The sequence below is a fragment of the Rana temporaria genome, chromosome 13 (genome assembly GCF_905171775.1).
Source record: "Rana temporaria chromosome 13, aRanTem1.1, whole genome shotgun sequence".
NCBI classification, from domain to species: Eukaryota; Metazoa; Chordata; class Amphibia; order Anura; family Ranidae; genus Rana; species Rana temporaria.
Genome location: NC_053501.1, coordinates 45,473,410 through 45,499,314, shown reverse-complemented (window position 1 = coordinate 45,499,314; position 25,905 = coordinate 45,473,410). Strand labels below are relative to the sequence as shown.

The following is a 25,905-nucleotide window of genomic DNA, read 5'->3' as shown; positions in this document are numbered from 1 at the left end:
AATTAACAGAAAAAAGAATGTATATTCAAAATGCAGCTAACGTGACTTTCATCAAACATTCATTGCAGGTGGATCTTCCTAGTGCATAGGTTTCACATGAAAGTGGTTGATTCACCTCCAGTAAAAGTTTAGTGAAAGTCATATTTATTGCTTTATAAAAAACATGCAATGTACAAGCCACACAGCTCATGCTAAGACCCACCTTGGGTTTTTTCTTTTTCTAGGTGCATGAAATAAAATAGACTACTGTCAGAACAGTGATATATCTATAGAGACCCATAAGCATAAAAATGTATATATATATATATATATATATATATATATATATATATAAAATGTTGTAGTCTGGAGACCTACCTAAATGATCTATGCCATAGATCAGGCAGGATCAACATACTACATAGTTGGAGATTAAACTGCCAGATTGTCCTATGCATGGTCAGCATTTAGATAGTTGTCACCAGAAAAGGTATCCTCGTTGATATATTTCTCCTTACCTCCTGTGCTGGTGACAACTAATATTTTTGATTTCTCGTACCTTTCTGTCAGGGCCGGGACAAGAGGTGGGCAAGAGGGATGGCTGCCCTGGGTGCAATGGTTTACTGTAGGGATGAGGGTGCCTTCCTTCTGTTATAAGGCTGACAGGAGTAGTGACAAGTGAGTGACTGCTGGGCGTAGGATCCCCTAAGTTTGCACATCATGAACGGGGGAGGGGAACGTGTTTTGGCATCTTTGCCCTTAGAGCTGGATGACCTTGTCCCATCACTGCTTTCTGTCCCGGTGTCCGTAATCATCAAGACAAACAGAAAGAGCTAATCTCCCCAAAGGGGGCACAAGCAGCAATAAAAACCTGACCAGCTCTATCTAAAACTAAAGTAAAAAATTTGGGCTTTAAATACATTTTACTCAAATTGATTGCTACACACAGGTACCGTCTTTAAGGCAGGGCAAAAGGGGCAGCTGCCCTGGTCCCTATCATTGTTGTGGGGCCCAAAGCAGCTGCCTCACACTGGCCAACTATCCTGGTTTAAATTCCCTTGTCCCTTGAAGTTTTAGTCCTGTGCTGTGTCCCAATATCTCAGTGTGAAGTGCTACTACTAATGCTGCCCAGCTTTGCCCTATTGTTGTGTACGGATTACTCACCCGCAGACCCTGGGCCAGATCCACGAAGCAGTTACGCTGGCGTATCTATTGATACGCCGCGTAACTGCTAGGTTGCTCCGGCGTATCTTTGTTTTGTATCCACAAAACAAGATACGCCTGAAGCTGGGCTAGATCCGACTGGCGTACGTCTTAGTACGCCGTCGGATCTAAGGTGCATATTTACGCTGGCCGCTAAGTGGCGCTTCCGTTGAGTATGCAAATTAGCTAGATACGCCAATCCACAAACGTACGTCCGGCCGGCACATTTGTTTACGTCGTTTCCGTAAGGCTTTTTTCGGAGTAACGTTACCTCTGCTATATGAGGCGTAGCCAATGTTAAGTATGGACGTCGGGCCAGCGTCAAATTTTCCGTTGTGTACGTTGTTTGCGTAAAACGTTCGCGGATAGGGCTTTGCATAGAATGACGTTCACGTTGAAAGCATTGGCTTGTTGCGGGTTAATTTGGAGCATGCGCACTGGTATACCCCCACGGACGGCGTATGCGCCGTTCAGAAAAAACGTACTTTACGTCGGGTCAAGACGTATTAACATAAAACACGCCCCCATCTCATCCATTTGAATTGCGCGCCCTTACGCCAACACAGTTACACTACGCCGCCGTAAATTACGGCGCAAATTCTTTGTGGATACGGGAAATACGCTGTAAGTTACGGCGGCGTAGTGTATCTGAGATACACTACGCCGGACGTAAAGAAGCGCCGCGCTACGTGGATCTGGCCCCCTGTGTTTACATGTAAATAACTGGCTTTCATATGTAAATAGCCCCAGCATATGTATAAGTAAATAGTGGCGGAAGACTGATATGAAAATAAAGGCGGCATTCATATGTATATCATGCCCCCCTGAGGTCATATCCACTATCACCTATACTGAATGCCACCCACTGGGGGGGTAAAGGGGCATGCTTTAAAGTCCTGCCTGCCTGCTTTAAAGTCCTGCCTGCAACTGTGATCATTAAGCCTAACATCTGCCTGTTGAAATTTTTTTACCCAGGGTCCAAACAAATATTAAAGACAGCCCTGGCTACACTGGATTGTATATGCCCAGCAAAGCAGGTCATTGCCTCTCTTTATGATTGTTCAGAAAAAAAAGCTGTACCAGAACAAACACTTTTTTGGAACGACAGTGACAAGTTAAGCTGAATGGCACAACACAGAAAGAAGAGATACTTACACTTGGTCGGTCAGCTTCAATCTTGTTTTCAACTTCTCTGGAAATAAAAAAAAAATGAAAAAAGTGAGAAAGATTTACCTAGAATTACATGTCTACAAAAATTTCTGTGCCGTTTGTAGCGCCCCCTTACTTTCAGTAAAGGCACTACGCTAAAGTTAGCGGGATGAGAGAGGTAAGTTGCTCTTATTCCTAATTGTGTTAAATTTGGCTGTCGCAAAATCTGTATTGTTCTGTGGGTCAGACTGCGTTCCAGGGATGCGGTACCATCTCTGGCCGACAGGTGGCGCCAGAGAGGTCCAGGCGGAGCCGCTTTTCCTCAGCAGCCAATTGGAGGAGTTTTCCCTCACGGGGCATGCTGGGGGGGAGTATTTCTGTGGCGGGGGCCATTGTTCTTGGTTCTTCGCGGGTTCCTGGTTCCGGGTGCGGCACCCACCTTCGGGGTGTGCGCACATCACGGGCCCCACCACTATGGCCTACCTGGCTTGGGGTCGCACGCAACGCGGAGTTCCTGACTCTGGGCCCTCATAGTCTGGAGCAACTGATGCTACCAGGGGCCCCAGTGACTTACTGGGTCCCCAGCTCTACTGAAGAGATCCTAAGCTAATTTTTCTTAATTTGTTTTACCTTATTCTTTTTTACATGCATTTGCAATACATTTACATATGTTCTATTGCTAAAAATAGGTGGCTGAATTACTACCACATCAGATGGCTGAATCAGTTACACCTGACAGCCTGCTGAAGAAGTACACACATACATTTTTAGCTGATACAGCAGCCAGGTGTGTGTGTTAAAGCTGCCACTGCCAACAATGGAAGTGCAGTCGCTGTAGATCTGAGGGGGACATGCAAGGAAAATAAAAAACAGCATTTTAGCTTGCACATGATTGGATAATAAAATCAGCAGAGCTTCCCCTCATTTCAGATCTACCCCTCAGATTTACAGCGACTGCACTTTCAAGTGCACTTGTAGTTTGCAGTACAAAGTGGATTTGCCTTTCGTAAATAATGTCTGCAGTCTGTGACCTTCTCCTTTACTATGTCTGCAGTCTCTGATCATCTTCTGAACTATATCTGCAGTCTCTGATCATCATCTGTACTATGTCTGCAGTCTCTGATCATCTCCTGTACTTTGTCTGCAGTCTCTGACCATCTCCTGTACTACGTCTGCAGTCTCTGACCGTCTCCTGTACTACGTCTGCAGTTTCTGACCATCTCCTGTACTATGTCTGCAGTCTCTGACCATCTATTGTCCTATGTCTGCAGTCTCTGATCATCTCCTGTACCATGTCTGCAGTCTCTGACCGTCTCCTGTATCATGTCTGCAGTCTCTGACCGTCTCCTGTATCATGTCTGCAGTCTCTGACCGTCTCCTGTATCATGTCTATAGTATGTCTGGGGGCTCCCCTCCAGGTCTCAATAAAGTACTCTGCTTCTCTTCCGGTATTATGTTCATTTTTAAGAGATCATGTAAGGATCCCAGGGTAATGAAGATTTTTTGGGCTAGCATCTCTGTGGTTGAGTCGTTGCCATAGAAACATTTGTAAAGGGGAGGAGTTAGTAAAATGACCGCACCCATGGATCGGCCCTGATTAAGTCTGAGGATAGCTAAGAGTTTCCAGTTTGGAGGCTCCCGGTAGGGGAGACAGAAGGTCTCACCTCAGGGTCCGGAGGCCCCAGCCAGAAGCTAAGAGTCAGCTGGTCTCCTACCAGGAGTCAGGTTGGCTCCTATTGGTGTGTCAGGAGAACCCTAATCTATGGGCCAGGGGTGGACCATGCAGCATGGTTCTGCAAATAAAGGCTAGAGAGCCAAGTATCCAGGAGAGCTGGACAACAGGGTCTGAGACACTGGTAAGAGGGGCAGAGTGGTACTGCAGTTGAAGCTAAGTGAGCTTATGAGCCAGGTGGCTCAGCTTTTTCCATGTTTGTATTCTGCTAAAGCTGGAGTAGATCTCCTGCGTATAAAAATTTATGTTGGACTGTTGTTTTTCTTTATCGTACATCACGGGACACAGAGCGGCATTCATTACTATATGGGTTATATGGAGTACCTTCAGGTGTAGACACTGGCAATCTCAAACAGGAAATGCCCCTCCCTATATAACCCCCTCCCATAGGAGGAGTACCTCAGTTTTTACGCCAGTGTCTTAGGTGTTAGTCATGGTTTAGCTTGCCTCCACATCCTTGGGATTAGGTGAGCTAACCGGTTCTGTCCAAAAAAGCCTCAGCGCTAAAGTGGTCAGTAACCGGACCCCAAACCCTTGGGGTATAGCCCATAATGCTTTTCTTTTTAGAGAGCTGGACCCTGGGCCCAGAACTTAGAAACCTTTGGGTGCCTAATGTTTCTGTTGCCAGAGTGCTATATGGGCCCAGGACAGTGGATCCTTCATAGGAACCCAGGGCCTGAAGGTCTAGACATCCCCACCGAGATGGGGGAAGATTGGGCCTCTTGCTTGGCAAAGTCCTGCGGCATGGAGCAGGTAAGTGAGGGGAAAACTTGCGGAACTTGGTTCTTAGCAGATTTTTTCTGGGGGGTCACAGGGGACATGCCTAAAGTTATGCACTGCATCTGGCAAACTAGTCACATATCATAAAGATAGGATGGCTCTATATGTATTATTCCCCATAAGATGTGACCTCCCTTGTAGTGTTGGAAAAGCATTGAGTGGGGCCTGTGTTATATAAAAATATATGTGTGTGTCAGAGAGCTGTGCTTACCTGCAAGCCTCCAGGCGATGCTCCATTCAGTCTTCCTCCTCACGGCCTGCAAAGCAGGCAAAACGCTGACCTCCTCATGGCTGCAGTTTGCTGGAGCAGAGAGGTCCCTTCCTCCCAACCCCACCCCCCCCCTGTCGGGAGGGGCATTTCCTGTTTGAGATTGCTGGGGGGGAAGGGCGGGTCAGTGGCTTAAGGAAGGGGCGGCCCTTCCTTGTTTGTTCCATATAGCTCATTCAATACTTTGGAACTGAGGAGGAAAGACCAGAACGGCAAGCACGGGGCGCCGAGGACACACAGTGGCCAGAAAGAATATTGCAGTCTTCAGAAAGACTGTTTTCAAGCCTAGGAATAGGCTGTTTCTTTTCCATCTCATAGTTTTTCTTGCAATACTACTCAGGGGGACAGAATGTTTTTTCTTTCCTAGATTTGAAAAAAAAAAAAAAAAAAAGATTTTTTTTTTTTTTGAAAAAAAAAAAAAGAAAAAAAAAGAGAAGTGTCATCTAGGGGAGAGGAAGCATTTTTTATCCCCCAAACAGGTGTTTGGGCATTTAACTATTTATAAGTCCCAGGTACCAATAAGTAGCAGGTGTACCTCGGTATTGTACCATGGCATCAAAAAACAAGGGTACAAGAGGTGGGGATTCCCCCAGAGAGTCTGAGGTCTCGGACAATGCTATGCCGCTGCTTTCCCCACAGGGAGCCTTGGGGCCATCGGGATCTGGGGCTGGAGCTGACGCGGGTCAGTCCAACCCTAAGATGGTCACGGAGGAGGTATTACTCACCTCTTTAAAAGAGATGCAGAAAAGCATGGGTAAAACGATAGCCGCAGCTATGCGGGGCAGTAAGCGGAATAGATCTCCGTCGCCCGAGCGCGGACCCTCAGAAGAGGAGGTCCTTTCCTCAGGGGAATTGGACGACCTCTTGGACAAGGACCAAGTAGGTTCAGGGATCGAAGATCCGGATACAGAGGAGTCTGGGGCAGTCTCCCTGAGGGAGAGCTGGTGGATTCAAGGATTGTCGGACTTGGTCCATAGGGCATTCAACTTGCCAGTACCAGATCTCCAGGTATCGACGGTTTCAGCTTTGGGCTCACTGAGGGCGCCTCAAAGCAATGCTGTGTTTCCGATCCATCCTCTATTAGAGGGAGTTTTGTTCCAAGATTGGAACAAGCCAGATAAGATCTTCTTACCACCTAAGAAGTTCTCTGTCCTATATCCTATGGAAGAAAAATTTTCCAAAAGATGGGCTACTCCTGCAGTGGACGCAGCCATCTCATGTGTTAACAAATCGTTAACATGCCCTGTAGAAAACATACAGGTGTTCAAGGATCCAGTTGATAAGCGCTTGGAAGCACTACTTAAGAACTCCTTCACTACTGCAGGGGCAGTAGTACAGCCAGCTGTGGCTGCGATTGGGGTCGCTCAAGCATTATCGGATCAATTTAAGCAGATGCTTAAACTTATTCCTGCCCAGCAGGCAGAAGAATTTTCGGATGTCCCTAAGGCCATATGTTTTACGGTAGACGCAATCAAGGATTCTATCCAGCAAGCGTCACGTTTATCGTTATCCCTTATCCATATGAGAAGACTCTTATGGTTAAAAAGCTGGGAGGCTGAGCTCCCATGCAAGAAGCTCCTGGTAGGGTTCCCCTTCCATGGAGGACGACTCTTCGGAGAAGACCTAGATAAATACATTCAGACCATTTCAAACGGCAAGAGTACTCTCTTGCCAACTAAGAAGAAGGTTCAGGGGCCTGCGTTTAAACGACAGTATTCCCCTGGGCAGGGGCCCTCTAATGCCAAGCAGTATCGACGGCCTCCTGCAAAAGCAAACTTCGGCTTCAACAGCAAATCACAAGGACAGGCTGTTAGAGGCAAAAGGCAGTGGTTTCGCAAACCAGCAAAACCAGCCCCCAAGCCAACCTTATGAAGGGGCGCCCCCACCCACGAAGGTGGGGGGAAGGCTGCGACTCTTTTCAGAGATTTGGGAAGCCAGCATTCCCGACGAGTGGGTACGGTCTTCCGTGGCCACAGGCTACAAATTAGATTTCCTAAGGTTTCCTCCTACTCATTTCCAGGAGTCGAGGATTCCAAACGATCCGCCTCGGATTCCGGCCAGCCTGGAACAGGGGCTGGGTTTCTACTCCAACCTATTCATCATCCCCAATGGAGATGTCAGGCCAATTTTGGACCTAAAGATGGTAAATGCATATCTAAAGATCCGCTCATTTCGGATGGAATCCGTGCGGTCAGCAGCTGCCACACTCCAGAAGGACGACTTCATGGCGTCCATAGACATAAAGGATGCCTACCTTCATGTTCCAATTTATCAGCCACATCAAAGATATCTACGCTTCATGGTGGCTTCGCGTCACTTCCAATTCGTGGCGCTTCCCTTCGGGTTGGCTACGGCCCCCCGGGTGTTCACGAAGGTCCTAGCTCCGATCCTAGCCAAGCTAAGGATCCAAGGGGTCACGATCCTAGCATACCTGGACGACCTCCTAGTCATAGACCACTCGTCTCCCGGCTTGGAGCGAGCAGTGGCCCTCACGGTCCAATACCTCGAGAGGTTCGGCTGGGTCCTAAATCGAGAAAAGTCAGCTTTCCAGCCCACAAGGCAGTTGGAATATCTCGGCATGAGATTAGACACAGAACAACAAGGAGTGTTCCTACCTCTGAGGAAGGTAAAAGCCATCAAGGAATTAATCCTACTGGTTCTAAGCAAGAAAGAACCGACTATTCGCCTATGTATGAGGTTACTAGGCAAGATGGTGGCCACGTTCGAGGCGGTACCATACGCCCAGAGCCACACTCGCATCCTACAGGCAGCCATCCTGTCAGCATGGAGCAGAAGGCCACAGGCCTTGGATATCCCGTTGCCGCTCTTATCAAGAGTCCGACAAAGTCTGTGTTGGTGGTTAGACCCTCAGAATCTACTGAAGGGGAAGTCTTTCAGCCCAGTGGCTTGGAAGATAGTGACCACAGACGCCAGCCTGACGGGCTGGGGAGCAATTTTGGATGGTTGCACTCGCCAAGGTACTTGGGCAAAGCCAGAGAAGCAGTTGCCCATCAACATCTTGGAGCTCAGAGCTGCTCGACTAGCCCTCAGGGCTTGGACGTCAAAATTGCAGGGGTTCCCGGTGAGAATTCAATCAGACAATGCCACGGCCGTGGCATACATAAATCACCAAGGGGGAACCAGGAGTCAAGCCGCTCAGAGAGAGGTGAGCTTGATTCTCCTATGGGCAGAGGCGCATGTGCCCTGCATATCGGCAATATTCATTCCAGGAGTGGACAACTTTCAGGCGGACTTCTTAAGCCGCCAGACTCTATGGCCGGGGGAATGGTCTCTGCATCCACAAGTCTTTCAAGCACTCTGCCAAAGATGGGGAGTGCCGGACGTGGATATCATGGCATCGAGACTCAACAAGAAACTAGACAGGTTCATATCCCGCTCAAGGGATCCGATGGCCTGCGGAACCGATGCGTTGGTTTGCCCTTGGCATCAGTTCAAACTTCTTTATGCGTTTCCCCCGCTCCAGTTACTACCCCGCCTGCTGCGCAGGATCCGGGTGGAACACATACCAGTCATCCTGGTAGCTCCAGCATGGCCCAGAAGGGCATGGTACTCACTCATCCTAAAGATGGTAGTGGGAGACCCTTGGACTCTTCCTCTACGGCCAGACCTGCTATCGCAAGGTCCGATCCTCCACCCTGCCTTACGGCATCTAAATTTGACGGCCTGGAAGCTGAATCCCTGATTCTCAGGGGTAGAGGTCTGTCTCAGAAAGTAGTCTCTACCCTAATCAGAGCCAGGAAACCGGTCTCTAGGGTGATTTATTACAGGGTCTGGAAGGCCTATGTAGGCTGGTGTGAGTCCAAGCGATGGCTTTTCTCGCAAATTTACCATCGATAGAGTATTAAGTTTTCTCCAGCTAGGAGTGGATAAAGGATTGGCATTAAGCACAATCAAAGGACAGATTTCTGCTCTGTCAGTGTGGTTTCAGCGGCCGCTGGCCACCCACTCGCTGGTTAAGACCTTCCTTCAAGGGGTCTTACGTATTAGACCTCCAGTTAAATCCCCGCTTTGTCCGTGGGATTTAAATCTTGTTCTGTCAAGTTTACAGAAACAACCGTTTGAGCCGTTGGCTGAAATTCCTTTGGTTCTACTGACAAGGAAGTTAGTATTTTTGGTTGCCATAGTTTCCGCAAGAAGAGTTTCGGAGCTAGCGGCCTTATCCTGTAAGGAACCATATCTTGTTTTTCATAAGGACAGGGTCGTTCTCCGCCCTCATCCTTCCTTCCTACCGAAGGTCATATCCAGTTTTCATTTGAACCAGGATTTGGTATTACCATCCTTCTTCCCTAAACCTACTTCCAGAAAGGAAGGGTTGCTGCATACCTTGGATATTGTCAGGGCCATGAAGGCCTATCTTAAAGCTACAAAGAAGATCCGGAAAACAGATGTGCTGTTCATTCTACCGGATGGGCCCAAGAAGGGGCAGGCAGCTGCAAAGTCCACCATTTCTAGGTGGATTAAGCAATTAATCACTCAGGCCTACGGCTTGAAAGGGTTGCCTCCTCCAGTATCATTAAAGGCTCATTCTACTAGAGCCATGGGCGCCTCCTGGGCAGCACACCACCAGATCTCTATGGCTCAAGTTTGCAAGGCGGCAACCTGGTCTTCTGTCCACACGTTTACAAAATTCTACAAGTTGGACGTAAGAAGGAATACTGATACTGCCTTCGGGCAGGCAGTGCTGCAGGCTGCAGTTTGAGACCCTCGGATTCCGGGGGCTCCTCTTTTTTGAGTTAAATTTAAAATTTAAAATTATTTTTCTCAACTAAGTTGGATTTATTATGATTTGAGTATATCTCTAAATTAAATCCTTTTGTCTTGGAGATGTTCTCCCTCCCCTCATTGTAAGCATTGCTTTGGGACATCCCATATAGTAATGAATGCCGCTCTGTGTCCCGTGATGTACGATAAAGAAAAAGAGATTTTTAATACAGCTTACCTGTAAAATCTTTTTCTTGGAGTACATCACGGGACACAGAGCTCCCACCCCTCTTTTTTGAGGACCATTTTGGGAGGCATACTGCTTGCTACAAAACTGAGGTACTCCTCCTATGGGAGGGGGTTATATAGGGAGGGGCATTTCCTGTTTGAGATTGCCAGTGTCTACACCTGAAGGTACTCCATATAACCCATATAGTAATGAATGCCGCTCTGTGTCCCGTGATGTACTCCAAGAAAAAGATTTTACAGGTAAGCTGTATTAAAAATCTCTTTTTTACTTTCTTCCATTTAAATGGTGGTTTGTTGCTACTGAGGTGTTGAAAGGAGCCGATTGGGTGGATTGGAGCGGTCTTTTGTATTTTTCACACTTTTTTGTTATGTATAATTCCACATGTGTTCATTCATAGTTTTGATGCCTTCAGTGTGAATCTACAATTTTCATAGTCATGAAAATAAAGAAAACTCTTTGAATGAGAAGGTGTGTCCAAACTTTTGGTCTGTACTGTATATATATATATATGTGAGCTGATTTACCTGTAAAAGCCTGTGCAGTTCTATGTGACCAGTTTTGTAACCCAGGCTCCCCTGCCTGACAACATAGCCAGAACCATTGCGGCAGCACAGTGTGGTGAACAATACACCTCTGGCCTGATGACTGCACAACAAAGGAGCCGAAGAGCACTGAAGAGGTCATCACTCTGCTAAGCATCATGCCTCCCAACTTTCTGAGATGGGAATGAGGGACACCTATCAGCAAAAGTATGTAGGTATAGGACACACCCCTTGCCACGCCCCCTTAAAGGAGAATTGTACAAAAAAAATAAGATTATGTGGTTAAACCCACAAGTGCTTTTTTTTACCACTACTATTTCTTTATATTGGCTTTTGGAATTTACAAATGCAGCAATTTAGAAATCAGATGAAAGGTTTAGCACTGGGAAACACTTTTTGATAGATAAAAAGTGTATTTTATATACATCTGTAAAGATCAGACCAAAATGAGGGACACATGAGGAGAATGAGGGACAGAGGGACATTGCTCCAAATCAGGGACAGTCCCTCGAAATCAGGGACAGTTGGGAAGTATGAGCATGAGTACTGTTGGCACTTGTAACTTGCAGCAATCCTAGTGTTGGTCCTCCATCTGAGGGAGTGCTGAAATTTTAGTGGGCGGTAGGCCCTGCAAGCAGGGGCGTCCCTAGGGGGGGCCAGAGGGGGCCCTGACCCCCCCAACATCATGCTGTGCCCCACCATGTGCCCCCCCCAAATTTTTTTTTGTATTTTGCTCCCCAAGAGGGAGAGCGTCCCCAGTCAGCTCTGCGGGGGATTCCTCCCCCTCCCTCTGCTCGCCATCACTGCTTAATGGGAGCGCTCACACAACCAGATATTCTAGCCTGGACCGTGTTTAAGTGTGTGCACTGCAGAACACTGTAATCACTGAACTACATTATCTCCATCCCTTCTCTCTCCCCCCCATCGTCTCCCTCCCCCTCTCCTGTTCTTTCAAAACATTCACAATTTACTTTCACTTTCAGTTAGGCAGATAATATACGGTGCAAATTTCTTTCCTGCATCCACAGATTGCAGGAAAGAAACTTGCACGATTCCCCCATCAACAGACAGTGGTGACAGGAGAATATCCCTCCTGCCCAGCAATTATATTCTCCCGACAAACAGTGATTATCACTAGTGACTATACAGGTGACCACTAGTGATAATTATAAGAGAATCTGCTCATTAATGGTTCAAATCTCAGCCAGTTTCTGCTGAACCAGCTGAGATTTAAACTGTCTATGGCTGGTCTTAGCTCTTAGGCAGCCCATACATTGATTAGCACTGTGAAGTGTCAGCTTCCTGGCGTGATCGGGCATGTGTGATTTTAAACACACCCGAGCCCATCTCTATTGGTTGTAGACAGTTGAGCTCCCTGCAGGTTGCTTAGCAGCAGTGGACCCTTCTCTGACATGCTGATCGGGATGCAATCCAGGTGATGCTCTTAGTCAAATCCTAGTCAAATCCTAGTCATAAATATCAGTGATTTTATTGATCAAAGCCCACACTTTACAGGCATAGAGCCCACATGGCTGCTGAACATACGGTTGATTATATTTATGTGGTTGTACTCTTGATGCTAATAAATACTGTGTTTATTAGATCTGATTGGGAGCATCACCTGGATCACATGCCGATCAGCATGTTCACAGAGAAGGTTATACAGCATTACTGCTGCTAGGTGACCAGCTGGGGGCTCAGCTCTCTATAACCAATAGTGCCAGCCTTCCTCTGCATGCACCCATAATGTCACCAGCACTAGGTCTTAATAGACTGCCGCCGCTGCCAAGGAGACAGACGCCAGACCAGCGCTGTAAATAGCAGGGACAGGACAGCTGGAGATCCCCACTGTGGCAGAACACCAGGGCCCGGTGGCAAGACAACCTTTGCAACCCTGATAGTTCTCCCACTGCTTTGGACCCTTATATTTTCTTGGTGTGCTGGTGACATATATCTCTTGTTTTCTGCCACCCTGGGGGGCCCCAGTATAGTAGGAAGGGAGCTCACTGCAGAACATGTGAAAGGGCCCATAGTGTGATCGTAGTAAAGGGCCCCAGGATATATATATATATATATATATATATATATATATATATAATTGCATTTTATAGTTGGCCCCCCTACTTTTGTCCCTGTCCCCCCATGTGCCCCCCCTAAATATGAAAGCTGGAGACGCCACTGCCTGCAAGGCTAAAGTACAGACGTGTATTAAGCTAAATTACATTTACTTAAATAAAAATAGTGTTTTTAATAGGAATTGTAATTATTAAAGTACTGATAACATTCCAATAGGCTTACTCTGAAATATTTCTCTTCTCTGAAAATACTCTCAGAATAAATTCTCCTTCCTGGTGCGGCTCATAGGTGGAGGGGATGATGACGTATTCACTGGGAGGTAGCCGAAAACGCTGTGAAACTTCTCTCATGTTGATATAAGACTTACACCGATCTTTGGAAGCATTGTACAAAAAGAAGTCCTTTTGTAGATGTTGCTTATTCCCATGCATCTGCATAACAGCAGAAAGGACAGTGACAGACATTAAAAAGAAGCATTGCATATTGACTGGTAATAGCCTTCTATAAGCACCCCAAATACAAAACATATTCTGCAAAATTCAAGGTAGATGCAGAGCCAAAATATATATGATATACTAAAACTCACATAGACAGCTCAGAGGGTTATCATCAAAAGAAGAATATGGTTGGTTAGATGGAAGACATGTTTTTAAAAGGGAACACACAGTTAGCAAGCTGCAATTGAGAAAGACAGTTGACTGCACTACTGCAATATGCACATAAGGCAGCGAGTGGATAAATCTTGAGTGCTGTGTTTTCCTCCAAGAAGCATACTAATAGATTGAATAGGTTAACTGCATCCACATAGACCCTAATGCAAGTACATGCTGGAGGTAGGAATACTAAAATGTATACTATTGGGCAATAATATCAATGGATCTGTGTACCCCGTAAAGCCCTACTTAATATGTTGGCACTGTATAAATTAGTAAACTAACATTAAAAAAAAGGAAACTACAATAAAGATACAATACAGATCTCCTAGATTGTAATTTTCTTTAAAACAATGGTGTGTGGGCAACGTCGTTTTAATGATGAAGTTGGAAAAACGTTGTTTTTTCTACATGCTGAAAAACATTGTTTTCTTTAATGCCGAAAAATTATCGTGTGTACGCGGCATCAGGAATAAAAAGCCAACAGAGGTTTTAACTTTCTTCTCTACTAACAAAAAATAATTTTTATTATTATCTGTGATACTGTTGGGGATTTTTGGGTCCTTTTTTTTCCGATGGAACCATTGCCTCCAGGACAAAAAAGTGAGGAGAAGTCTCTGTAACAGAACCCCAGATATCAGTACAAAGTGTGAAATAAGCTGCCAAATATTTTGAGAATTTTGTACAAGTTAATGTGGCATTAAACATATTTCATACTCCAATGGGAGAGTGTTAGTTGATGTTATTTAAGTGGTTACTGGGATTCCAGATGACCAGGCACAGACGAAGGGTAGTAACACCATATAGCAATATTTATTCTTGCAACAGTCACTACAGAACACTTCAAACTAACCCAAATGGATTGGTTTCCAATGGGCTACAAAAGCCATAACAAAGTCATTACAAGCTACTTTTTCCTTACTTATCCTTTCACCACCATACCTCTTTTGGGACCTTGGAGGAAGGAAAAGAACAAAAAATACAGAGATGGTGAAAAACGGCATTCAAATTGCAGAAGCAAAGTGGTAAATTCAGTCAAAAAGAGGTGTTGATGCAAAGGCCTACAGTATACTCAACCCTCTATTTGTGAAAAAGCTCTCTAAAGTACCAAGAGTTGTATTGATCACACAGATGACTGTGAAAGCACAGTATTAGGTAAAAAAAAGAGAGCTGCGCTGGTTACTTTAGCTAACCAAACTAGGACTATTAATATGCAGATGTATAAATGTAACCTACAAAGCATACTGACACAAAATATTCATGATTTAATAGGTTTAAAAAATGTAGGAGTATACTGTTCAAGAAATGTATCTGATTTCCATTCTTCGAGCCAGAGTGCATTTCTTTTTACTTAATGTGTAAGCTCACCTTTTTCACAAAAAAGAAAAGATGAACTAACATCCTAAACCCTCCCCACCCCCTGACCCCCCTGTACTTACCTCCCTGGGTAACTGCCCATACAGCCGGTGTAGCAATCCAGGGATATGCAATCCCCTTTTCCTGTCCTTCTTTGTGTAGGGCTTCCAGGATGGATCAGAGAGAATCTTATTTGACAAATTGGTATCGACCTGATACATCCTGGAAGCCCTACAGAAATAAGGGGAAGAAGAGGGGATTTCATATCCCTGGGCCACTACAATGACTTTGTGGGTAGTGACAGCTCTTAACCCAGGAAGTGCAGTGTGGACCAGGTGGGTGGGTAGAGTGTAGAATTAGTTCACCTTTTTATTTCTGTGAAAAGGTGAACTTGCGCTTTAACGTATATCTAAATACAAAAACAAAAATGTAAAATGTTGTGGCTTATAGGCTATAAATGTGGTGGCTGAATTCGTTTTCATTTTTCAGGGTAAGTACATTTTCTGCTAGCACACAGGCATTAAATCAATACCATACCAAATAGGATGGGGGGGAGCAATACATCCCTCAAGGGCGACGATTAGCTGATTTCTGTGAAAAGCATTGAGAAACTAACTTCGTCCCATTGCATGATATAGACGATTACCAAAATACTTTCTCATGTGGTATTACACAATTTCTCTAGTGTGCTTATATAAAACTTGAGGTTTATACTGTAATTCTATGGTTTGTCTGTTTTCATAGAACCTCAAAAGTCTTGGTGTATTTACATGTTTATATGGGGCTCTATCCAAAGCATCTACACATAATTGGATCTTTGAAGTGAACAGGAATTTGCTTTTCACGTGATTGGATATTTAAGGTGAATATTCCAACAGTTTTTTTTTTAAGAAGATCCCCAATGTTTCAGTAACTCAGCCACCGTGTTATCAGCCCTTCCAGTTATTTTTTTCGAACTACAAGACACCTCTCCCATGTAATGGAGATAAGCAAAGTGGGAGGTGTTTGTTATCCGAATCAGGAGAACAGCATAGGGTGACAATGCACCTGCTCTTTTTTTTTGACAATGAAGTTCACCTCCTCTTTAGATAGAGTACAGTGAGCAAGTGTTGTAATCCAAAGACAGAAAGTGTTACTAACAGGATTACTTGGTGAATATAAAGGGCAAAATCCTAAAAAACGGAAACTAATGCAGCCACCATCTTAGAACAGGTAAGCTACATGGTATTCATTTTTTGTCGTTGGGTTTAGATAAGGTATTAATAATTGGTACACACTTTAAAACCCTTCCTGCCGACCACCTCCTGGTTCTTTAAGGGTTCTAAAAGTCGGAAGGCGGTCAGGTCATGTGAGTGTGGTGATTGGCTGCCACAGCGGTCACATGATCGTAAAGCTCCCGATCCCTAGTATGCATCGAGAGCTTTCCGGTAACTGCCTACTACTGTGCTGGGAGCGTGCTCTCAGGTCAGTAAGTGGTTTACATAGATACACACGCCGAGAGGCCGCATATATGTGTGCGGCCAGCATGAAGTGGTTAAGGAGAATGTATAATCTTTATTTAAAAAAAAAAAAATGTTTTTTTAATTTAAAAAATAAATACATTTTTTTAAAAAATGTTATGAATTTAGGCCTGGTTCACACATATGCAGGTTGCAGTTTGCATATTCCAGGTGCATTTGGCGTTTTTCAATACACATTTTAGATCCATTGAAGTCTATGGAAGCAAAAACCAGAAAAAAGTCCCTGGCCTTTTTTAATAAAATGCACAGATGGGAACGTGACCCATAGGAACCCATTATATGGACTGCAGTCCATTTGTGCAAAACTAAAAATGCATTAAAAAATGCATAGGTATGACCCAGCCCTTAATCTTATCAGAACGTGTTAATATTTTAGAAACCCTGGGCCAAATCCTCAAAAGGGATACGCAGGCGGAACTGCTGTTCAGCCTGCGTATCCCTGTGCCTATCTTTGGAACTGATCCTCAGAAGCAGTTTTCCAAAGATAGGCAGAAGATCCGACATCTGTAAGAGACTTACACTGTCGGATCTTAGGATGCGGTACTGCATCCGCCGCTGGGGGCATTTCGAGTCGAAATGCCGCTTCGCGTATGCAAATGAGGACTTACGAAGATCCACAAAGCTTTTAAGCTTTGTGTTTTCTGCGTAAGTTTACGTTTGCATACGTAAAATTAGTTCTGCTTTTACAAAGTGTAAACTAGTTACACCTTGTAAAAACAGACCTTTTTTTCGATCGCCGCAATTTTTTTTAAATTTTGAATTTTATTTTTCGGCGCGTAACTTTTTTTTTACCCAACGCAACTTTATTGTCCCGTCGCAATCCACAAAACCCGGCGTAACTTAATTTCGCGCGCTGCCCGTCGGGAAAATGACGTCACGAGCATGCGCAGTACGGCCGGCGCGGGAGCGCGCCTCATTTAAATTGTCATCTCCCCCTGCAGAAGAGGACCGCCTTGCGCCGGAGACATTTAAGTTACACGGCCTGAAATTTCTAGGTAAGTGCTTTGTGGATCGGGCACTTTTAAGGAAATTTTAAGGCAGTGTAACTTAAATGGGAAAAGATAAGTTAGGCAGGTTCTTTGAGGATTTGGCCCCCTGTTCCTGTTTATTATTTATAAATGGAGGCAGCCATATTTGTTTTTCACTGCTTCTATTCACAGTGCAAGTCTGTGAGTAGTCTGATAGCTTATCTCAGTAGTAGTAGCAAGGAAACCTTAGTGATAGCAGTAAAATGCAAAGCTAGTGCAGAAAATCAAGTGAATGTAAAACCATAAAAGAGTTAAGATGGCCATACATGGCTTGAAATTTGACTGAGCTGGGTGGAAAGTTAACGACTGAACAGTGACTGCATCCTATTAGAATCAGCCGTTGTTCAAATAATCAGGCAGCCACAGGTGCATGGCTACCTGAATAAAATAGCCTGAAGGGGAGTTTCCTCCATCCATGCTCATGAATGGGAAAATAGATTGGTTTTCATGTTCACCCTGGGGGTTGAACAAACAAAAAATAAAACATTAGCGGCTAGCTTTACAAGTTTCCACACCACATACAATAACAAATATTTTTTTAATGTAGATACAGTATATGATCTTAGAATTTGTTTATGTTTGCATGGAGCAATCCTTTAAGTTCCCAATAAAGCAGTCACCCTGACTGGCACATTGCCAGGAAATGGCACCCACTGGCATGACATAATCACCATCTGATTCAGTAACACTGTCTACTATATCTTTTTGCTTAGTTACTGTCTAGCCTTAGTCATGTACAAGGGTCTGCTCATAAGCATTTGGGGGGGAATAAGTGGCTTTTCAGCCTTAGTCAGATAGTAGGGTCTGATGATCCCATCAAAAACAGGACATCTGATATTATAGCATTCTGCGAATGTTTGACCAGTTTAAAGTTGCCTATGTGATCAGTTATAGTCAGACCAGTTAGTTACCTCATAAATAGCAAAGCCAATTGTGAACAGATTTGCTCCCATTTTTCGATCTTTTCTGCGGTTTTTCTGCATTAAGGCAACAAGGAAACTGCACACAACTTCATTGTCTTCAGGGTCATCATCTTCCTCCAAGAGCTTTAGACGGTACTGAGGGTTAGTCCAGTAGGTGTCTGTGAACATTGAATTCAAAGAGTTAACTTATGTTAATGTCAAACTAATTATCCAGAAGAAATAAAGTTTATTTTAAATAATTTTTCCCTCTAGAATGGGATTCTCGATGTTATATTCCCCATTTCCCCCATTTCTGTACATGTAAAATTGATTTCCCATTGAAAAGATGTATGGTGCAGCTATGCCTGGAACCCACATAGTCCTCAACTAAGTTGTTCTAGTGCTGGAATAATGCTTACAGTGCCTTGAAAAAGTATTCACACCCCTTGAAATCTTCCAAATTTTTTCAGGTTACAACCAAAAATCTAAATGTATTTTATTGGAATTTTATGTGATAGACCAACACAAAGTGCCACATAATTGTGAAGTAAAAGAAAAATGTTAAATGGATTTACTTCAAGAGACCATACAACGGCCCGCTCTCACAGAGCTAGCAAGAGACTATACGGTAGCCCGCTCTCACAGAGCAAGTAATGGACGATACGGTGGTCTTCAGATATTTGTTTGTAAAACATTTTGAAAACCATTTATCACTTTCCTTCCATTTGACAATTATGTGCCACTTTGTGTTGGTCTATCACATAAAATCCCAATAAAATCTATTTTTATTGGTTGTAGCATGGAAAAACTTGGAAAATTTCAAGAGAGTATGAATACTTTTTCAAGGCACTGTAAAGCCCACTTCCAACCAAAATGTCTTTATTTAATTCGGAAAGAATGGAGAAGGGTTTCACCATTTTACCATAGAGGTGATTGGAGACCAGATCTTCCCTGTTAATCTCTATGGTATTAGAAACCGGAAGTGACAAATATTTCATCACTTCCGGTTTCCCCAGCATGTAAACATGTCATTTTTTACTAGTAAAAAGTATTTAATCAAACAGATCTTGGAGAGGTCTATCACTACTTATTGCTACCACATTCCTTGTGATAGCATTAAAATTGTATTTTTTTTTTATAAAAAATAGAAACAGTGTAATAAAATAAACCAAAAAAATTCAAATAAAATACACAGTCCCACTATGCTCACGTATAAAAGCAAACACGCTTGTCGGTTTCCGTGCTCATACGCAAATGGCAATGTATTGCCGTGAACGTCAGAGCAAGGGCAATGATTCTAGCACCAGACCGCTGTGTAACTCTGAACTGGTAACCTGTAAAGGCTTTTAAAGTGTCCAATTTTTTAAGATTTTTACCATAGTTTGGCATCATTCTACAAGTGTGCGTAATATTAAAGTATGGCATATTAGGTATCTGTTTACGTGGCAAAATTACATCTTTCATATATTACCAACATTGGGTATTATTTTGTGGTTTTGTGCTTTAAAATTCATTAAAGTGTATTTTATCCAAACGAATATCCATTTGAGAAGCCGCTCCGCAAAAATCATGTAACATAAAAAATTGCAAAATCCACCATTTTATTCTTTAGGGTCTCTTCTTAAAAATGATACATTATTTGGTTGTTCTAAGTAAGTTTTGTTGCCAAAAAATTTTGATTTTTTCAAGTGTCAGAATATAGTGATTAAAGCAGGGGTTCCACCCAAACATGAAACTTCTGCTTTTCCGGTTCCCCCTCCGGTGTGACATTTGCCACCTTTCAGGGGGGAGGAAAGAGCAGATACCTGTCTAATACATGTATTTTCTCCCAATTCCGGCAAAAGATCGCTGCAGATTCTGCAGCGAACTACGCCATGTCCGGCCCCTCCTCCGTCGTCGTCCCGCTGCCTTCTGGGAGGCACACAGGTCCCAGAAGACAGCAGGAACCAGTGAGAACACTTCACTTCCTGATTCACTTACCAAAGATGCCGGTGCCTGCACCCGGGAGCCGAGGGACAGATTGGCTTCGGGTGAGGACATCGTGGACAGGTAAGTGTCTTAATATTAAAAGTCAGCAGTATTTGTAGCTGCTGACTTTAAAAAAAAGTTTTCCGCTTTAAAGTCATTCAGAATGATTAAAGGTAGAGGTTTTTTTGCTCATATACCACTGCTACTGCCTAATAATTTACTCATTCAGAGCCAGGGGGATGTAAACATAAACAACGTATCCCTAAGGCTCCATGCACACTAGACACTAAAATAATGTTAGAAAAATGCTAGTAGCTTTGCAGGGAGTCTTTCAAAGTTTTTTTTAAGTTTTGCAATAGCGTTTATTAGCGTTTTTTAGCACTTTTCAGCGTTTTTCAGCGTTGGCGGTTTTTAGCGTTCTTTTTTTTCATTTTTTTTTTTCAATTGATCAAAAACACCAAAAAACGCTTGTGAGACACTTTTGTTATCGTTTATTAGTGGCATTTGTATTGTTTTTTTAGGTAAAAAAATTCGATTTTTGGGCATTTAGAAAAAGGCTCATGAACTCCACTGCTCATTAAAGCTGAAAAACTTCCACGTGTGCATGGACACATAGGCTAACCTACAGTGGAGTTTATGGGCTTTTAAAAAAAAGGCCCAAACTCCAATAAACTGCAGTTTATCTGTTTATCAGCTCCAGTGTGCGTGGAGCCTAAGAATCAGTAAGCAGTGGTTTTAGTGCAGGGCAATGTCCATTTACACATCATAAATGTAAAGTTTGCACAAATGCTTGCATGCATAATGCATAAAATAAGTTCCACTTTTTTTCCACGAATGCAACATTTTCGACTTTAGACACTGTGGGCCTGGCTCAAAAAGATTTGAAAAGCAGCTCTACCACTTCACTGGCAATATCTCACTGATTCAGGGACATGTCATTAATAAACTAGCAGAGGGTGCTAGGGCAGCTTCAGTATATTTGTAACTGAAGCAAGGTAAAGTCACACTTTAGAGCAAAATGTAAACTAGGTCACAACAACCTATGAGCTCCTTGTATATGCAAAAATTCCTCTTGCAAAAGTGACTGTATAGACTAAGGACCAGATTCTCGTAAAATGGTGTATCTATGCGGCGGCGTAACGTATCCAATTTACGTTACGTCGCCGCAAGTTTTTTAGGCAAGTGCTTTATTCACAAAGCACTTGCCTGTAAAGTTGCGGCGGCGTAGCGTAAATCACACGGCGGAATTCAAATTCGGCGGGTAGGGGGCATGTATCATTTAAATGAAGCGCGTCCCTGAGCCGAACGAACTGCGCATGCGCCATCCGTAAAATATCCCAGTGTGCATTGCTCCAAATGACGTCTCAAGGACGTCATTGGTTTCGACGTGAATGTAAATGACGTCCAGCCCCATTCACGGACGACTTACGCAAACGACGTAACTTTTTAAAATTTTCGACGTGGGAACGACGGCCATACTTAACATTGGTTGCGCCTCATATAGCAGGGGCAACTTTACGCCGGGAAAAGCCTAACATAAACGTCGTAACTTTACTGCATCGGACGCGCATACGTTTGGGAATTCGCGTATCTAGCTAATTTGCATACTCGACGGGGAATCCGACGGAAGCGCCACCTAGCGGTCAAAAAAAAAATTGCAGTTTAGATCCGACTGCGTAAGAGACTTACGCCTGTCGGATCTAATGGATATCTATGCGTAACTGATTCTAAGAATCAGTCGCATAGATACGACGGCTCAGATTAGGACTTACGATGGCGTACATGGCGCTGCGCCGTCATAAGTCCTATGAGAATCTGGGCCACAGTATACCTGGTTCAACAAGGGACAATAAATAAGCATTACTGAATAAGAGACAGAGCCCAAAGGCATGTTCTTAGTACTGATTTTGGCTTCCTATGCTACCCTAGGTGTTTTTGGAAATTTGAGTCCCGTTGGGAAAATACCTGATTAGTGGGCTTGTGACAGGAGGAATCCTCAGACACTATAAACTTCAAGCTTCTTAGGCCTCGTACAGACGGACGGACTGTCCGCTGAAAACGGTCTGCCGGACCGTTTTTAGCGGACATGTCCGCCCGAAGATTTCTGTCTGATGGTTGTACACACCATCAGACAGAAATCCGCGCGTACACGATACGCGGTGACGAGGCCGCGCCGTCGCCGCGACGGTCGCGGCCCTGGAAGTTCAATGCTTCCACGCATGCGTCGAAGTGATTCGACGCATTCGAGGGATGGCGGCCGATCAGACATGTACGGTGAGTCTGTACAGACGAACGAACATGTCCGACGGACAGGCTTCCAGCGGACATGTTTCTTAGCATGCTAAGAAACATTTGTCCGCTGCAAAACGTTCGGCTGGACAAATGTCCGCTGGAAACCTGTCCGGTCGGCCGTACACACGACCGAACATGTCTGCTGAAACTGGTCCGCGGACCAGTTTCAGCAGACATGTTCGGTCGTGTGTACGGGGCCTAACAATACATATGGGCATTAGTTCCATTCCCTTTGCCTAAAAATGATAAATGAGTGCATTATGCCACTTAAACCTCTATTTACCTGGAAAATTTCGACATCCACCAGCCGAGCAGCCTCGGACCCATCGTCCCTCATTAACAGATACTGTCCATGTTTGTAACTGGTCTGATTCCAGAGCGTCTGCTGTTAAGTTACAAATCTCGAGCTTTGTGAAATTCTTCATAAAATCATCAAATGACATCCTAAGAGGAACAGTATGATTAGTAAATCTATAATGCTAATGCGCCATTCATTTTAATAGTTATTGCTTGCTTAATACCCTGGGGCAGATTTTTACTTCTTGTCCCCTAGAACAGGGGGCTCCAAACTTTTCAAGCAAAGGGCCAGTTTACTGTCCTTCAGACTTCAGGGGGGCCAGATTCCGACCAGTGGGGGTAGAAAATGCCTTGGGCCAAGCATCAGTGAGAATAAACACGGCCTCAGTGTTGGTGGTCAGTAGGAGCAGGGAAAGTGCTCCATCATTGGTGTTAGTGGAAGAAATAGTGCCCCATTGTTGGTGTCATTGGGAGGAATAGTGCCTCATATCATTGGGAGCAATAGTGCCCCAAGGGCCGGATGAAGGCTAGCAAAGGGCCACATTCGGCCCTCGGGCCGCAGTTTGGAGACCCCTGCCCTAGAATGATTTAGCTTTGCTGGGGCAGTAGAAGCTGAAATAAACATTTTGCCTACTATGCATCATTGCCTAAAACTGACTTGAAAAGTAGGAAAACTGTCAGTCTATTTTGATAGCAGTTCAGTTCTAAGTGTACATATCCAACGTGGATAAGCTGTATAAGTACTCTAAACCAGCCATTTTTAACCAGGGTGCCTTCAGGTTTTTTCAGGGATGCCTTAGCAAAACGCCTAAAAATTGTATACAAGCCAGTGGGTAGATCAAGTCTGCCTATTAGTTACTCAAAGCCACGGTTTTCACTGTGCACCATTACAACTTTCTAGCCACTGGCATCCCAACAACCGATGATGTAATTGATTGAAAATTAAAGAGGATGTCAGCTCCTACATGTGTGGATATTGCTGTAATAAGTAAAAGTGTAATGCCCCGTACACACCATGGGCCAGATTCACAAAGAGATACGACGGTGTATCTACAGATACACCATCGTATCTCTGACTTACACTGGTCCTATCTATGCGCCTGATTCATAGAATCAGTTACGCATAGATAGGGCTTAGATCGACAGTGTTACAATGTGTTACACTGTCGGATCTTATTTTCGATTTAAAAATGGCGCCGGGGGTGTTCCCGCTGATTTACCTTGAATAATATGTAAATCAGCGAGATACGCAAATTCACGAACGTACGCGGACCCGACGCAGTCTTCTTACGACGTTTCCGTAGAGGCTTTCCCGTCGTATACTTACCCCTGCTTTTATCAGGCGCAGCCAATGTTAAGTATAGCCGGCGTTCCAGCGTCGAATTTGAATTTTCTAACGTCATTTGCGTACGCCGATTCACAAACACGCGCGTCGCAAGTCACGCTCACGTCGAAACCACTGACGTCCTAGTGACGTCAGTGGGAGCAATGCACGCCGGGAAATTCCCCGGACGGCGCATGCGCATTTAAATTGGCGCGGAACGCGCCTGATTTAAATAGTACACTCCCCCTAGCCGCGGAATTTGAATTCCGCCGGGGGATTTAGGATCCGCCACCGCAAGTTTGGAGGTAAGTGGTTTGTGAATTAGCCACTTGCCTCTCAAACTTGCGGGAGCGGATCTTAAATCACGTAGATCGAGCGGATCTATAGTGATGAAAAAAAAACGAAATTTTCTGTGAAGTAAAAAATGACGTTTTTGAAACTTCAATTTTCAAAGACGAAGTTGCCTACACACCATAGTTTTTCTCACAATGTTGTAGCAAAGCGAGGTTACGTTCTCACAACTTTTTCCATTGAAGCTCGCTTCATAAGTAGCTTCTGGGCATGCGCGGGTGAAAAAACGTAATTTTAAACAACGTTTTTTGCTACACACGGTCAATTTCTGTGAAGTAAAAAATGACGTTTTGAAAAACGACACATAAAATTGAAGCATGCTTCAATTTTTTTGGTCGTTTTTTACAAGACATAAAACGACGTTTTCCCCCACACACGGTCATTTAAAGTGACGTTTTTAAAAACGTAATTTTTTTTCATCACATAAAGTGATGGTGTGTACGCGGCATTAGTGTCGTTTTTTACATTTTAGAATGGGGTGCCTCGAGATTGTCCATAATTTTAAAAAGCACCTTGACTGAAAAAAGATTGAAAAAAACAAACAAAACACTACTCTAAACCATAAAAAAAACCTATGTAGAGACTACAGAGTACCCCCCACCAGGATTACAGAGTCAGAGAATCAGGCAGGGTAGCAGACTGTAATCTTTTATTTACATTGGATACATTGAATTACTGACAGCCTGCAAGATGATGTGTAAAAGCTTGTGTGCTGTCCCTGGAAATTCTGCCACCCTAAGCTACAGTTTGAGATGGCGATGCAAAAAGCAGTCCCCATTCCTATCCTTAGATTGAGAAAGAACTGTTAAACAAGGATTACATTCACTATTTATATGAAATGTGGCAATATAATTCCCCAAATGCACTGGGTAAAAATGTTTGCTTACCTATACACTAGATGAAATTTGAAGACAACTTTCTTTCTGATCTTCTGTCAAGAGGATTTTAGAAACATAATGGGAGGAAGGACAGAGTGGGAAGCCTGAATATTTATGGAGCTCTAGACATTCCTTGGGGTGGTGTGCCCAGAAGGTGGAGAGAGAGACCATAAACAGTCTGAGACCTGGGCAGCAGGGTGCAGTGGTCCTGGGTTCTCCAGGAGGAGACCATCTGTGCAGGGGTTAGAGAAGCCTGTGTGAAGACATCGAGGTCCTAGCTAGGCTTAGCTGTGGGGCCTATTCACAGGTTCAAGTCCCGGGGTCAAACTGAAGCCGGTGTGAAGACATCAAGGTCCCAGCTAGGATCAACTGGGGGGCCTATTTGCAAGTCCAGGGATCCAGCTGGGTCTGGAAAAGCCCAGGAGAGAGAGCCAGAAGGAAGTCTGTGGGAAAGTGTTCAACTATCCTATGGTGGTGTGAGTCTACATCTCGTTTATTAGGAAGAGCCTGGTGGCAACCTGGCAGGAGGCAACCGATGATCCTGTGGCTAAGTGAGTAGTTGACCCTCAATGCTGGAGGAAAATTAATAGTATGTAGCTTTTAACTCTGGAAGGAGTACAGGTCACCAAAGCATA

The 25,905-nt window shown here is 44.2% G+C and overlaps 1 protein-coding gene across 10 annotated transcripts in view; it reads right to left on the bottom strand.

The window, feature by feature from the left end:
• The window catches only part of CAPN3 (calpain 3), a 140,435-nt gene that overhangs the window by 39,808 nt on the left and 74,722 nt on the right, over nucleotides 1-25,905 (bottom strand). For 4 of the 10 annotated variants that reach the window (XM_040333093.1, XM_040333100.1, XM_040333098.1 and 1 more), the window contains 6 exons: nucleotides 22,704-22,864; nucleotides 18,170-18,339; nucleotides 14,297-14,308; nucleotides 12,924-13,132; nucleotides 2,338-2,374; nucleotides 203-220 (listed from right to left, as the gene is read on the bottom strand). In XM_040333093.1, coding sequence (XP_040189027.1) covers nucleotides 203-220; nucleotides 2,338-2,374; nucleotides 12,924-13,132; nucleotides 14,297-14,308; nucleotides 18,170-18,339; nucleotides 22,704-22,864 — 607 coding nt within the window. The remainder of the gene's footprint in view (nucleotides 1-202; nucleotides 221-2,337; nucleotides 2,375-12,923; nucleotides 13,133-14,296; nucleotides 14,309-18,169; nucleotides 18,340-22,703; nucleotides 22,865-25,905) is intronic. The other 6 variants (XM_040333101.1, XM_040333096.1, XM_040333103.1 and 3 more) reach the window with 3 other exon arrangements.